Genomic DNA, 15,956 nt, shown 5'->3' on the forward strand with positions numbered 1-15,956 from the left:
ACCCATAGAAGGCAGAAGAGGGCATTGGATACCTTTAAGATGGAGTTAGAGGTTTTTGAGGCAGTGTATGGATGCTAGGTCTTCTGAAAGATCAGTCAGTGCTGTTAACCACTGAGTCATCTCACAAGCCACTTAATCCTTTTTTTCCTAAAAGAAAATGTTTCGTTTCTTCATACCAAAGAGTTTTCTGAAATCAGTATGTTAAGATGAAAGTTGTGAGCACAAAATGATCTGTGCAGTTTATTTCTGATCTTTTTTAAAAAAGATTTCTTATTTTATTTTATGTGTTTATACAGTGTATTCAACTCTCTATTTGTCTTATAAGTATCCTGCACTAATCTCTTGGACCGCTTGATCTCCCTGAGTGTGTATCTGTGCACCACAAATGTGCAAGTGTTCTTAGAGGTCAGAAGAAGGAGGTACCAGGCCCTTGGAACTAGAATTGTTAGGTGTTTGTGAGACCTCCAGTGTGGGTCTGGGAACCAAATGAGGTCCTCTTGAAGAGCATCAAGTGTTCTTAACTGCTGAGCCAATTCTTTAGCTCCATGATCTTATTTTAAAAGAAGTCTACTTTACTGGATTCATGATGAACAATAAAACAGAGATGTCGTCAAAAACTTTGCACTCCAAAGTGATATCCATTCACATTAACTAGTGTACTTTAACCTTCTTTCATTTGTTTTACAAATGTTTATTGAGTAGATTCTATATGTTGAAAAAATTGTTATAGTTGTGCTTATATTCATAAGATAATTATTGAAGCCCTTGTTACTTGAAGTAACACACAACAGAGTATAAATATTGATAATAATTCTAGAAAAGTGAACAGAGGATAAAATACAGCATTTTGCTTAAAAGTTTAATCATGAAACAAAACCAGGGGGAAAATGAGCAATATTTTGGTGTGCACATGCATGTGTTTATGTGCGCGCGCATGAATGTGTGTGTGTGTGTGTGTGTGTGTGTGTGTGTGTTTAAAGGCTGAGACTCACATCAGATATCTTTTTCCATTTCTCTCTCTGATTTGCAGTGAGACAGGGGTTCATGCTGCCCCCAATTTGGCTAGTCTATCTTGCACTATGGGAATACAGATAGGCCACCATGGCTACCCAGCATTTACATGACTGTTGGAAACTGAATTTAAGTGCTTGTCTTTTCAAAGATTTATTTTTGTTTGACATGTATGAGTGTTTTGCCCGCATATATAAAAGTGTACCCCATGTGTGCCTGGTGCCCATGGAGGCTAGAAGAGGGCGCTAGATCCCCTAGAATTGGAATTATGAGTTATATGAGCTGCTATGTGGGTGCTAGAAACCAAACATAGGTCGTTTGAAGTAGCAACGTAGTTCTTACTGTCTGAGCCATCTCTCCAGCTGCATAATTTAGAAAATTAAAAATGTTTTTAATAGATTTATTATTATTATTACTAATCAAGATCATGATAACAATTTGTTTTAAACAAGGTTTTTCAATACTCAAACAAATAATAAAATAAAGTTTAATAGGATATTTTTGAGTAGATATTGTTTGCACATGCTACAATATGTAAAAGTTGAATGAGATAATCAATCAGGCAGTTTCTTTTCTTTTTTTTATTAGGTATTTTCCTCATTTACATTTCCAATGCTATCCCAAAAGTCCCCCATACCCACCCCCACCCCCCACTCCCCTACCCACCCACTCCCAATTTTTGGCCCTGGCGTTCCCCTGTACTGGGGCATATAAAGTTTGCAAGTCCAATGGGCCTCTCTTTCCAATGATGGCCGACTAGGCCATCTTTTGATACATATGCAGCTAGAGTCAAGAGCTCCGGGGTACTGGTTAGTTCATATTGTTGTTCCACATATAGGGTTGCAGTTCCCTTTAGCTCCTTGGGTGCTTTCTCTAGCTCCTCCATTGGGGTCCCTGTGATCCATTCAATAGCTGACTGTGAGCATCCACTTCTGTGTTTGCTAGGCCCTGGCATAGTCTCACAAGAGACAGCTATATCTGGGTCCTTTCAGCAAAATCTTGTTAGTGTATGCAATGGTGTCAGCGATTGGAAGCTGATTATGGGATGGATCCCTGCATATGGCAATCACTAGATGGTCCATCCTTTCGTCACAGCTCCAAATTTTGTTTCTGTAACTCCTTCCATGGGTGTTTTGTTCCCAATTCTAAGAACGGGCAAAGTGTCCACACTTTGGTCTTCGTTCTTCTTGAGTTTCATGTGTTTAGCAAATTGTATCTTATATCTTGGGTATCCTAAGTTTCTGGGCTAATATCCACTTATCAGTGAGTACATATTGTGTGAGTTCCTTTGTGATTGGGTTACCTCACTCAGGATGATGCCCTCCAGGTCCATCCCTTTCCCTAGGAATTTCATAAATTCATTCTTTTCAATAGCTGAGTAGTACTCAATTGTGTAAATGTACCACATTTTCTATATCCATTCCTCTGTTGAAAGAACCTCTCTGGGTTCTTTCCAGCTTCTGGCTATTATAAATAAGGCTGCTATGAACATAGTGGAGCATGTGTCCTTCTTACCGATTGGGACATCTTCTGGATATATGCCCAGGAGAGGTGTTGCTGGATCCTCTGGTAGTACTATGTCCAATTTTCTGAGGAACCGCCAGACTGATTTCCAGAGTGGTTGTACAAGCTTGCAATCCCACCAACAATGGAGGAGTGTCCCTCTTTCTCCACATCCCTGCCAGCATCTGCTGTCACCTGAATTTTTTATCTTAGCCATTCTGACTGGTTTGAGGTGGAATCTCAGGGTTGTTTTGATTTGCATTTCCCTGACGATTAAAGATGTTGAACATTTTTTTCAGGTGCTTCTCTGCCATTCGGTATTCCTCAGGTGAGAATTCTTTGTTCAGTTCTGAACCCTATTTTTTAATGGGGTTATTTGATTTTCTGGAGTCCACCTTCTTGAGTTCTTTATATATATTGGATATTAGTCCCCTATCCGATTTGGGATAGGTAAAGATCCTTTCCCAATCTGTTGGTGGTCTTTTTGTCTTATTGACAGTGTCTTTTGCCTTGCAGAAGCTTTGTAATTTTATGAGGTCCCATTTATCGATTCTCGATCTTACAGCACAAGCCATTGCTGTTCTGTTCAGGAATTTTTCCCCTGTACCCATATTTTCGAGGCTTTTCCCTACTTTCTCTATAAGTTTCAGTGTCTCTGGTTTTATGTGGAGTTCCTTAATCCACTTAGATTTGACCTTAGTACAAAGAGAATCGGGCAGTTTCTTTTTCCCTTTTGTTATCTCAAGTCATCTAGGCCCTATCCCAGCCATCTCTTACCACTAGGTTTTTATATACTGCCATTATTATTATTGCTAATTATTGTATATATGTTGTATGTCATGGTACGTGTGTGTAAGTCAGAACTACTCTGTGTCGTCAGTTATCTCCTTACACATTTACCACATTTATGTAGATTCCAAGAATCAAACTGGAGTTGTTAGGCTTGGGCCAAATGCTTTCCCCTGCTAATCCATCTCTCTAGCTAGCTGCTATATTTTTGCAGCTCCACCTGATGTTATTCTGCAGGACTGTCTCAAATGTCATATACATACAAGGTTTTGTTTTGCTTTGCTTTAATACATATAAGAAATAAGGAGAAGGCTACAGGTTCTGAACATCTCGGAGGTGACAGTTGAGGCTGAGGGTGCTGCCAAGAGCTCCTAGTGGAGGCTTATGGAAGGCATTTTTTGTGTTTGTCTGGCTATGTGTTTGTGGAAACAAACACAGAACAACAGAAGGGAACAGTGAGTTCTAATAGACAAATACATTCCATGCTTTCTAGTCCACCTCGGTGCCCACTCAATCTGAGTTTTCTACTAATATTTGTATCTCTGGAATAATACTGTTTTTAACAAATTGTATTGTAGATGAAGGATGAAATCTGGAAATATGGATTTGTGAAGCATGGAACTGGTGGATGGGGAGACAGATGAAGTGTAAGGACTGTGAGAACTTCCCCATTAAAAACCTCTCATATGCTTTCAAAAAATAATGTCAAAAGACTGCTCAAATGTCAGTAACTTTCTAAACTTTGGCAGAGGACACCCTGGGAACTTTAGCTTAAAGCCAATATCATTAATCTAATACATGTGCCATCATCTTTGGAAAGGATCAACACCCCTGAAGCCAACACAAAGTGCGAAGAGGATGGCAATTTCCTAACATTGTAGACATTAATATTCCAACTCCAGCAATGAAGTGGTCTCAAGAGATAACTATGCTCAGAGTCACCAGGGATGCACAAGCTGCCTTGGTTGAGTACTTAAATGAGGCTAATTATTTTTAGTTTTGTTTTTTTTTTCTTCCTTGGGAAAGAGTCTTATGTAGCCCAGACTGACCTCCAACTAACTGTGAACTTAAGAATGACTTCAGACTTCTGACTTGTTGCTTTCAACTCCTGAGTGGTGAGATTAAAGGCATGAGTCATGTTGTACAGTTTTATGCAGTACTGGAGTTTGAACCCAGGAATTTCTGCATCCTGGACGAGCATTCTACCAAGTGATGCACTAGAGCAGTTACTTTCTTTTTTGCTGTGACAATACACATGGCTGCAGCAACTTAAGAAAGGATGAGCTTTGTTTTCATTATAATTACAAAGGAATTACAGAGTGGAGGGGAAGGGATGTCAGTAGAAGAGTGAGATGGCTGGTCACATCACATCCACTATCAAGAAGCAGAGAGTGGCAAATGCTGTTTACCTACTTTTTAGTAGTCTTAGACCCTATCCCATGAAATGATGACCCCCTTGTTGCTTGTAACCCTGACTAAGACCTTGGGGGTGGGGATAAGAAGGCACAGAGTCAACAACACAGACTCAGGGAGTTGGGCAAGTGGCAAAAGCAGACTCATTAATTACAGGATCTGGGCAAACCTTCATACTGCACTCCCAGCATCTCATTGGTTCTCAACTGGCTGTCTTTTTCTCAATGGTTCACTCCAGCATCAGCAGTCTCTAGCTGTGCAGGCATATTCTAGATTGGCTCAGGGAGGAAGTACCAGCGGTATGGGTATATATATACCAACCTTGCAGCTGGGCTTACTTGGCTAAGTTCCTCCCACACCTCATAAGCATTTAAGGTGTACCTTCTTACCTCAAGTAACATAATCTAGAAAATCCTTCACAGACATGCCCAGAGATTTCTTTGTCAAGATGATAATTATTGTAAGGCATCACAGCTGATGCCCAGGAGTAACGTGGAACATGTGGACAACTCAAGAAAGAAAGTTAACTGCCTGTGTTTGCTTGCTGCCCTTTACAGGAAAATGAGGGCTAAAGGGTTTGATCTTGCCCATCTTCCTCCTCTGCAGAAGGATTGGTATGTAACGTATATAGAAGTACATATATGTTCATGAAAGTTCTTAAAGATTTGACACAAGGTTTAACTTTAAACAAGATTCAGTATCCAAGGCATGCTTCAGATACAGATAGAGATTTGGACCATCAAAGCCTGGAGTTACTGGCAGAAAGCATTAGATACAGATTCTCCATCAGTCACATATATCTACTAAGTGCTCTGTTGCTTTGACTGGCTTTAAGGTGTACAACTGAGTAATTGTTAAGCGAAGCACTGCTGATAGTATCTTTAAATGTTTGAGGTTATAGGGAAACATTATTTGGATCTGCCTGAACTCCTTGAACATGGGCCATTCAGCCTCACCTTGTAATGCTCCAGCCTCAGTCAGATAATGCAAAACCAAACAGTATTTAGGAAGGGTAAAGCAAACCAATGCCTCTTCTTCCTGCAACTTCAGTTGGCTTGAAAAGTTGGCAGAGCCATGTGGAAACAAAGTTAAAAACTTTTAAATGCTCCCAGGACCCAATGGAGACAGCATTATTCAAAATACCCAACAGTGGAGAGATAGAAACTGAACAGACCATCTCCAGTATATAGACCTGGCCCCAGTAGAAAGATAGAGCCACCCACCCATCTCAAAATTGTTAACCCAGAATTGTTCCTGTCTAAAGGAAATGCAGGGACACAAATTGGAGCAGAGATTGAAGGAAAGGCTATCTATCCATAGACCACCCTGCCTTAGGATTCATCATACCCCAACAGTATTGCTGATGCTAAGAAATGCTTGCAGACAGGAGCCTGGTATAGCTGTCCTCTGAAAGGCTTTGCCAGCATCTGACTAAGACAGATGCATATACTCATAGACAACCATAGGACTGAGCTTGGTGTTCCCAATGGAAGAAATAAGGGAAGAACTAAAGGAGGTGAAGGGGATTGCAACCCCATAGGAAGAATAACAATAACAACTAACTGCATCCCTTATAGTTCCCAGAGACTAACCACTAACCAAAAAATATACATGAGTGGGTCTATGGCTCCCATCACATATGCAACAGAAGACTGCCTTATCTGAATTCAATGGGAGTGGAGGCTCTTGATACTGTGGAGGCTTGTTGCCCCAGCAAAGGGGGATGCTAGAGGGGTAGGGTGGGGTTAGGTGGGTAGATGGGGGATCACACCCTTAGAGGCAAAGTGAAGGGAGGATGGGGTGGGAGGTTTGCAGAGGGAAGACCAGGAAGGGGGACATTTGAAATGTAAATGAATAAAACAATTAATTAATTTAAAACTTTTAAATGATCATGGATGTATTAAAGTTTCGAGACACAAACTTCTGTTGAACTTTTAAATTGGACATAAGATTTCCAAGCAGTATTGAGCTTAATGCTATGATTCTGGGTCCCTTGGAGTATACACTTATTGGCTTTTGCCACAAGGAAGGTATTCTTCAGTGGAAACACTTTCAAAGGGTTATGACACACAAGGGAAGTTAATTAAATTGAAATCCAGATAATTTGAATAGCAACTATGTTTTCCTGCTTCCTATGAGGCTCTGCAGTTCAGCTATGCAAACAAGTTTGGAACAAAGGATGCCAAAAGCTTCTATAGTTTTGAAATATTGACTTTTCACAGGGCTTGATGGAGGCAACAGACAGATCCAGATTCATTTAAGAGATACCACCAATAAATGATGTCTGCAGAAATGTGGCTTTGAGTTCAGAAACTGAGATAGAGAAAACAAGTTTCTCATTTCCTGCTGGGGAGATGCTCAGTAGTTTATGTTCACACAAGCATGAGGATCAGAGTTTGGACTCTGAGAAACCATGGATGTGCTGTGTGGCTGTGGCAACTAGCCTGTGATTCCGGCTTCTGAAGCTGGAGTCTGGGGAATCCTAGAGAAAGTGATTATCCTAGCAATCTGCGAGACCTCCCCTCAATTCACTAATGTGGAAAAACACTGAGGGAAGGCTCTCAAACTTAACCTCAGGTCTCCACACACATATCTGCATATACCCACACATGTGACCTGTACCACTTGAATGAAAATACGTAACACACACACACACACACACACACACACACACACCCCAAAACAAAACAACAACAAAAAGAATGAGAAAAAGACTCATACCCAGTGGAAAGCAAGCTACCTCTTTTCACTTAAAAATCACATAATAGAAAAGCAATATACGAGGCAGATTTACTTCTCATATTTAGTCTTGGGTCTTGCATGGTAAGTGACATTTATCATACCTAATTTTTATTACCTTAAAATAGAGTAACTCCAATAGTTAAAGGAAGTGATGATGAGTTCGCACAACGCTTGCCTTCTCTGCTTTCTATCTTCTATTCATCTACCCTCATTTTGTCTTTTGGAACAAAGGATTGTCCGTCTTTGTATGAGTGCAGAGGTGCTGTTCTACTTTGGAAGGTCAGACCAAATGGCCTGTGTGTCTGACCAACTCTATATTCTATCTGCTGGTCTATGAAAATGTTCTGCTAGAAATCATTTCGAGCTGCCGTCAACTGTGTAGTATGTAATGTGTCTTGTGACTTACTTTCACTTTCAAACTAGAAATACACAAAATGATGACCTAAAACCCAGGAGAGAAAAGCTTCCTGGCCTTCAGATGCATCCCACGTGTGCATAATTGATTCCTTGAAAGGTTAAATACCCTGAGCATATGTACAGAGAGTGGTGTGGCACTGATGAGTTCCTAAGCACTTCAGCCCTGGCTTTGTTTCACATAATTCTAAAGTAAATGCCATGTTTCTTCTTTGGGAATTCCAGGATTTGTACTCTGAAAGGCATATGTTCCAGTGGAGATAGCAGGGTAAAAGAATGACACTTTCTAAACAGAGAGACCATTCATGTGGCCAGAACACCAAGCTATCCAAAGCACAGACAGCCACTACATTCTCTTTGGAATTGAAATGCAATTATATGTTGAGGACATGTGCTAAATATAAACAGAGGACAAGTATATTCCTTTATTCTTGTTTATTTTTTGTGGCATATTGGCTGGAAGAATTAGCTACTCAAACACACTATAATCCTTAATTAAAATACACAGATCTGATGGCTTAGTAATACTTTATCATCTTTTCAGCTTATTATAATTCTAAACACCAGTCTTTTCTTATATTTGCAAACAATTGCAAAGACACTATGGAAATTAATTTAAAGAACATGCCATTAAGAGATATGCAGAATAAAACAATATTGCATTTACATTAAAAATGAGGAAAGGGGTAGTAGAGTACCTGTTGGTTTCAGCTGTCCCCTTTATAACCTAGATTCATGTCTTTGAGAACAGAAGCCTTCATTGAGGAATTTCCTTTATCAGGCTGGCCTAGGGGCACATCTATTGGGGACTGTCATGATTCCTCATTGATGCATGAGTGCCAGTTCAGTTAAAGCAGCACCATCCCTAGCTATGTGTGAGTCAGAAAGTCAGTCAGCAAGTTATGGTACTCATCATTTTTGCTGCAATTCCTGCATCAATGTCCCTCAATAATGGATCATGACCTGGAAGTGTAAGCCAAATAAACCCTTTCCTCTTGAAACTGATTTTTGTCAGAATGATTCACTATAGCAACAGAAAGGAAACTTGAGCATAATGGAAAATAAGCCAACAGAAGATAAAAATGAGGCTTAATATTTTAAACATTCAAGTTAGAAGTTTCTTACTTAGAGAATGTAGAATAAGAAACAGCACATTGTATAGACAAGAATATTTTTTAAAAAATATAGTTAACCAAAATTAACAGCTATTAACATTTAAAAATATTATACCATTTTAGGTATTTTCTCAATAAAAAGAATCACAAATAAAGATAATTAAGAAGAAATGTGTTCTGGTACTAATCATGGAGAAATGGGTGTGATCATTCTAGGTTGAATGATTCATGGTTTCCTTTTAAAAGCATATGTATAGATCATATGCAAGAAGCACCTCAACTGTAAGTCCCTAGAAGACAAAAAAAAAGTAGAAAGATGGATAACATTTGGCCAGACACACAGAAGCAAAGCTGTAGATGCTATACAAACTTGATGCATGAGAAAACTTGGCTTCAGGAGAAAGCATGGTGTCTGCCCTCCATCTCCATTCCCCTTTCTTTTTCACCCCTTGACACTTGTATATGTAGGCATCTATTCCCAACATCCTAGGACTTGTCACGTGCCCTAATTTTTTCCTATTCTAAGCTAGTTGTTTTCAAAGCCTGGGATGTTTACATTCTCAACCCCAGTAGTAATCATTACCTGCATGTCAATGATTCAGTACATAACATGGCATTCTGTTACTGTTTATAGTTATGCAATTCTATAATTAAATCACAGCATCTTAAGTCAAAACCATACTCTATTTTTATTCTCACGTTTTCCCAAACTTTCCTTCACTTTATCATTTACTGTAGTGTTGAACCTTGTCTCTCAGCACTGTCCTGCAGGAAAGTCAAGTGAATACATGTCAGAGATCTATTGAAAAAAACACTTGTACAAAGTGAAGCCCTTGGGCTCAGTGATACTGTAAACTGTCTCCTCCAGACTGAGCTAGTAATTCCACATGGCCAGAAGCATGCTACCCTAAAGACAAGATCACATACAATTTATGCATTCACTGCTTGGACTGTGTCCAGTATTTAATAGTCAATACATGTTACCATGACATGTGAGAGAACTCTCAGTCTGTGATAAGCCAGTTCATTCCTGTGGCTTCAAAACGGCCTGTGATTACAAATCTTCAAGAATGTTTATCCAGCTTTGTATCTAAGAGAGACAGACTGACTGGGGAATGGTTGAATCACAGAAGTTAAGGCAAGATAAATACTGTCACTAAGAATGGCCATCTCAAATCAGGGCTGACTGAAGCAAAGCAGAGACAACTGTTCTTGGAAACAAACCACAGTTGTTTATAAGGAGATTGGGACCCCATGGGCTGGCTGTCCCACAGTTATCCTACTGGCCATGGAGAGGTGGCCATGGAACCTCCTTTCTCTTGGCATGATAGAAAATTGCCTGCTACAAACATCTCTGAAACATGGTACTTCAAAGTAGATAATATATGAAGAATTTTGTATAAAACCAATGGGTACACAGTACAGTATATATGGTAAAAATACAGGTGCATCCCCCTGTGTTCCATGTGTCTCAAGCACAGATTCCAGATGTAACATGCATATGTCTGTGTGTATATGTGTGCTACTGTATATGTTTGCATATATAGACGTGTCATATTTGTTGTATATATTTGTATTTTAGACAATGGTCCCATATAGTAGGATTTAATAACAACCATTTTGTTTTCATTAAACCTCTTCTTTATAGTTCATTTCATTTTCAATTTTATTATGCTTAAAGCTTCTACTTCAAATACTTATGGTCAGTGTTCAACTTTTGTTTCTTGTGTGAATGAATAAATGATTTTATGATAGTTTGTACTTCTTTCTAAATCATAATATTCAACTAGCAAGCATTAGAGATCCTTAGTCATGAAGCCAAGCTCTAGCATGCAGCACCTTTTCCTATGAACATGTAGCCCATGCTTCAAAGTTCATCTCTAAAAGTTCCTCTTACTACAATTTTGCATCCCCTCACAAAGACATGACTCACCCCGAAAGTCATGCCTCAAGTTCTGCTTTTGAGATCATGTAATCCAACAAAATGGGTTCAGAGTTCAACTTGCTTGGGCAACTCATGGCAGGAGCCATTCTCAGAGGCATCATCCCTACTGCCACATAGAGGGTGACTGACTTGGGACAGGCTGATAGGCCTCTGAACCAAAATCATAAGCCAATACTTCCACTGCCCTCCCAGTCTGGCACTCTCAAGGCAGTGGAGGAATTAATTAATTAATTAATTAATTAACATTCTAAACAAAACCCGCTCCCAGCCCCCCCTTACAGAATCCCTCCATTAATTCCCCACCCTTTATCCTCTGAGACGGCACCTGTACCCCTGTTGCCTGACTGAAGTTGTGTCTTAAACAAAAGATTTAAGTGGATGAATGTTTTTTATCTGTTTTCTACAGATAGCAACTTCATCCTGGCCAATGCCCAAGTGGCAAAGGGTTTCCCCATAGTCTACTGTTCAGATGGCTTCTGTGAGCTGGCCGGGTTTGCACGAACTGAAGTCATGCAGAAGAGCTGCAGCTGCAAGTTTTTGTTTGGGGTGGAGACCAACGAGCAGCTGATGCTTCAGATAGAAAAGTCCCTGGAGGAGAAAGTAGAATTCAAAGGAGAAATTATGTTCTACAAGAAGAATGGTGAGTTGCCTTGCTTTGGCACCTATACTGGAGAGCTCGGTGCCTGATTTGTGTTCATTCCAGCTAAACAGTATTTCACTCAATTATAGTGTTTGGGAGAAGTTCTCCAGGGAACATGGAAGATGTACTTGTTTCCATCACCAACAGCATAAATCACATGGAACGTTATATTAGAATTAAAACTATTCTACATCAGTTTATGTGCTGAATTAACTTGTTAGAACAAACTCTATTGCTATTACATCAAAGTCATTTTAAGCTGTGCATGCGCTTAATGGTTGTTAATAAATAGCTTTTCTGCAGAGATCCTTTCCAAACTTCATATTATTAAGAACTGCTTGACAATCTTACTACCTTAAAGCAGAATTCTTGGGGTTTCCTACCAGAAAAGGAAGTTCACTTAAGAAACTTCAGCATATGCATTTTTAAAATCCTGCTCTCTCCACACAGAACATTTCTTGTCACTGTATGAAAATTTAAAGACAAAATGAGACAGAATAGAGTAAGTTTGCGGGACTCAAAACTACCAAAGTGGGGGAAAAAAGCGAACTGGCTTCTTCTGGGTGCAGTTGCATGAGTCTCTTCTCAATGAAAGAGGCCCTGGAGCTGGGCACAGCCTCTGTGGTCCTAGCATCCCATGTGGGCATAGATGTTGCTAGCTCATGGGCCCTGTAGTTGCAAGGAATCTCAATGGTTGCATATGCAAAGAATGCTAAATGGAGGATTAGAAGAAGTCATCATTTCATCTCACTAACACAAGCCCATTAGTGTTCTCTGAGTATATGGATAGCAAGCCAGGTAATGCATTATTAGCCTTCTTTGTAGATATGCAAGTAAGATTCGGGACAATGGCCCATGGAAAGGACTTACTTACATAATTTCAAGGGAAAAATCCCTTTAAATGAAGTCATCTTCCTTATATTTTCTCTTTTTCCTTGGCCCTGCTACTATGAACAGAATTGTCTTGACAAGAAATCATGTAGTGAAGCTGTAACCCCTAATGGGATTGTGTTTTTAGGCATTAAAGAGGCAATTAAGATTTAATGAGGCCATAAAGTGAGGACCTAATTTAATATGACTCCTGTTCTTATAAGCAGTGGGAAGAGGAAACAGGGATGTTCATGTAGTGAAGAAGGGCTATGTGAGAACACTCTAGCTCAAAACTTCTGACTCTTGTCAGTGTTGACATCTATCAGAAGTTGTTGGGGTTTTAGTGTTTTGGTGTTTGGTTTTTGGTTTTTGTTTGTTTTATTTCTGGGAGGCTGTCTCACACACTGTGGACATCAGCAGGACTCTAGCCTCAAGTGCTCAGTATTTGAGGGTACTGAAGTCAATGTCAGGGAAAACAAAGCAACGAACAGAAAATTCACCCACCTTTAGAAGATACTTATTCTTGGAGGACATTCCAGATCCTGTGGCTTTTTAATTCATAGACATGGTGACCTGTTGATGAGCACCGCTCTAGAACAAGATGCCCCAGTTCTTTGGCACTAGAACCATGGTTCACACCATTGTGGGTTTTTTTGTTGTTGTTGTTGTTGTTGTTGCTGTTTTTCAGTGACAATGGAGAAAGCCTACATAGCAAATACAATTAAATGAAAGGATTCTTCTAGCTCTGTGTAATTATACCATAGTGAGTGAAAAGAAGCCTGAGATAAAAGAACACGGGGAAGTCACTGAGGCTGTGGACTGGCAGAGGACTGATAAAGCTGCTGTCATGTGGAACAAAGGGGAAAAGACATCCTTTGTGCAAAACACCCGCTGACTATAGACTCATGCTTCCTCCGGATGATGCTAGTGTAGGTCACTCCAAGTCCATTTGTCTTTATGCTTCAGAATTTCCACTGTGCTCCTACTGAGAAAGACTTGGGCCCAGAAGAAAATTCCAGGGGAAGAGCAAAGGGTCGGGGCTTTGGAGGTTGTGTAGGTTTAAAGATGAGAGCACATGGTAGAAGTACTATCTAAAAATGTCTATAATTTCCTGAACCCATTTTCTTAAGTATGCCTATGCCTTGGACATATGTGAATGGAAGCAATTCATGGTGCCAGTTCACTTTAAGCAATCATCCCAGGGGGTTGTCTGATATTCTGAGCAACTAATTGATTTACTTATAGATAACTGGGATTGCTATCTACACTGTGCAACTCATCCTGCATCAGAGACGATTATATGAACATCTGTCCTTTTGTATAGCTAAAATTCTAAAAGTATGTGCATTGGAGACTGTCCCATCCCCAGAGCTCAGAGCCTGGAGTTTTGAGGAACACTAGTCAGCTGATAGTTCCTTAATCAATGCCTGTGCAAAGAAATAAAAATTGATTTGTAGGATGGATACATGAAGCTAGGTTTACATTTGAACCAAAGGGTCTTCCTTCTCTTCCTCAAGTAGCATGCTCTCCCGACTAAGCTCTGGAAATGCCTTCGTCCTAGCAGCTCTTGGCCCATTGATTCATGACTGTTCAGATGACCCACTGAGCATTTATAACTGAGGATTTTTTGGCTGATGGTGCTCCATAAATGACCTGTCTTGTAGGCTCTATAAATGTTGTGCAGGTTTTTTCTTCCTCCTTTATGAGGACACTGATCAAAGCAGTATTGATTCTCTCACATCTTCTGTTCCAGTATGAAAATAACTGACTTTTGCACACCCCCTCTCATAAATAATGAAGTCTCTGCGGAAACAAACTTGTTCAATTCTTCTTGGTATCACATTTTCAAAACACATAGGGTGTGTCCTATATCTTGGAACAAAGTCAGCTTGCCTTGTAGCTTCTCCTGAGTCCCACTACAACAAAGAGAAAGGACACTCTGTCCTCAGTCTTTACAAAAGAAACCCAACCTGTCTAAGATGAGGCCCTCTCTAGCTCTTCCTTAAAATCCTTTAACCCAAAACAACAAGCTGAGTAGATGCCAGCTAGATATTTATCTCATTTTAGCATATTTGTTAACTTCAATGGCAGCGATTCTTGTTTTCTGTACATTACAATAGGTCACTCACTCTGATTAAAGCAAACAATCCGAGCTCTTCATGTCCATAACAATGTGTCTTCCCTCTAAAGAAACTGTCTTCCTTACATCCAATAGCATTCCTTGCCTTCCCTGGGGGAAAGGAAAGCATGGTAGCCAGAAATAAAAATGTGTCTTAGGACAAAAGTTTAAGAAAGAAATTAAAATTGTGCTTTATAGTGTTATCAAACTGCTTTCTTAGTATATCTGATTGTTCAAGATTGTTTGAAGTACTGAAAACTGGGTCTTAAGGCAGACCAATTCATTGCTTCACCATTCTTGAGCGTACAACTCCAAGAACCTGGTGTCTAAAGCCTTGGCTCCTTCCAAGGGCTATGAGAGGTCTGTTTTCCTTCTCTACCAGCTTTGGTGGCTCTGTAGCAATCTTTGGTCCTGGTTAGCTTGAGGAAGCACTACTCTTATCTCTTCCCTCATCCTTGCATAAGACTTACCCAGTATGAGCTCTTACCCCCATCCACCTTGTAAATTTGTTTTTTTTATTAATTACACTTGTTTATTTACTCATTCATTTATTGTATGTATGTGCATGAGTAATGGCACACATGTGCACATCCTGGGACAACTTGTTGAAGTCCATTCTCTCCTTCTACCATGTGGGGCCTATACATCTCACTCTGGTAAAAAAAAAAAAAAAAAAAAAGCTCAACACTGAGCCATCTCACTGGTCCAAAGCTTCCATTTTTGTGACCCAGATCAGTTGTATTATGTCCTGCTTTGAAAACTTACTTAAATTTATTTTATTTTTTTAAAGCCCACATCTCCAAATATGGTTATCTAATAGGTATAAGGAAATGGACTATGGACTTCAATATATCCTTTGTTTGTTTGTTTTGGAGGTGAGAGTATCAATTTAAATACCCAGTTAAACTCACATTGGATTAGGAGTTAATTCAAACGTTCAAGTTTTAGCTCTTCTAACTTTTAAAAACTCGCATTAGAGAATGTCATTGTGGTGCCTATTGTAATTATGTCAGATGTAGATATTGCATTTCGAGAACTGTACACCTCAACAGTGCCAATTCTCCAGAGCTATACACATGGGATGTGTTTGCATTGGTTTGTGTCCTCTTTAGCCTCTTTTATCAATGTTTTAAAGTTGTCAGTGCACAGCCCTCTTCTCTCTATTTCATTATTTTCCTTCCCTCCAACACTAAGCTTATGCATAACATTGTTAAGTGAGTTTTATGCTCAGTTATTCAATATGAAAATGTGACAGGTTTCTTGAATATTTTTTTATACTCCATGTATTTTAACTTTGGAGTTCAATACAGGAAAGTAGGAAAAATGGGGTTTCAGAATGTCAAATTATTCTCAAAGTTAACATCATAAATGTTCAGTCTGTGTAGCTTTTCTAGT

The 15,956-nt window shown here is 39.5% G+C and overlaps 1 protein-coding gene across 1 annotated transcript in view; it reads left to right on the plus strand.

Moving 5' to 3' along the window:
- Positions 1–15,956, plus strand: part of Kcnh8 (potassium voltage-gated channel, subfamily H (eag-related), member 8) — a 376,486-nt gene that overhangs the window by 111,716 nt on the left and 248,814 nt on the right. Inside the window, exon 2 of the mRNA NM_001031811.2 lies at positions 11,339–11,572. Coding sequence (NP_001026981.2) covers positions 11,339–11,572 — 234 coding nt within the window. The remainder of the gene's footprint in view (positions 1–11,338; positions 11,573–15,956) is intronic.

Source organism: Mus musculus, chromosome 17 (genome assembly GCF_000001635.26).
Source record: "Mus musculus strain C57BL/6J chromosome 17, GRCm38.p6 C57BL/6J".
NCBI lineage: Eukaryota > Metazoa > Chordata > Mammalia > Rodentia > Muridae > Mus > Mus musculus.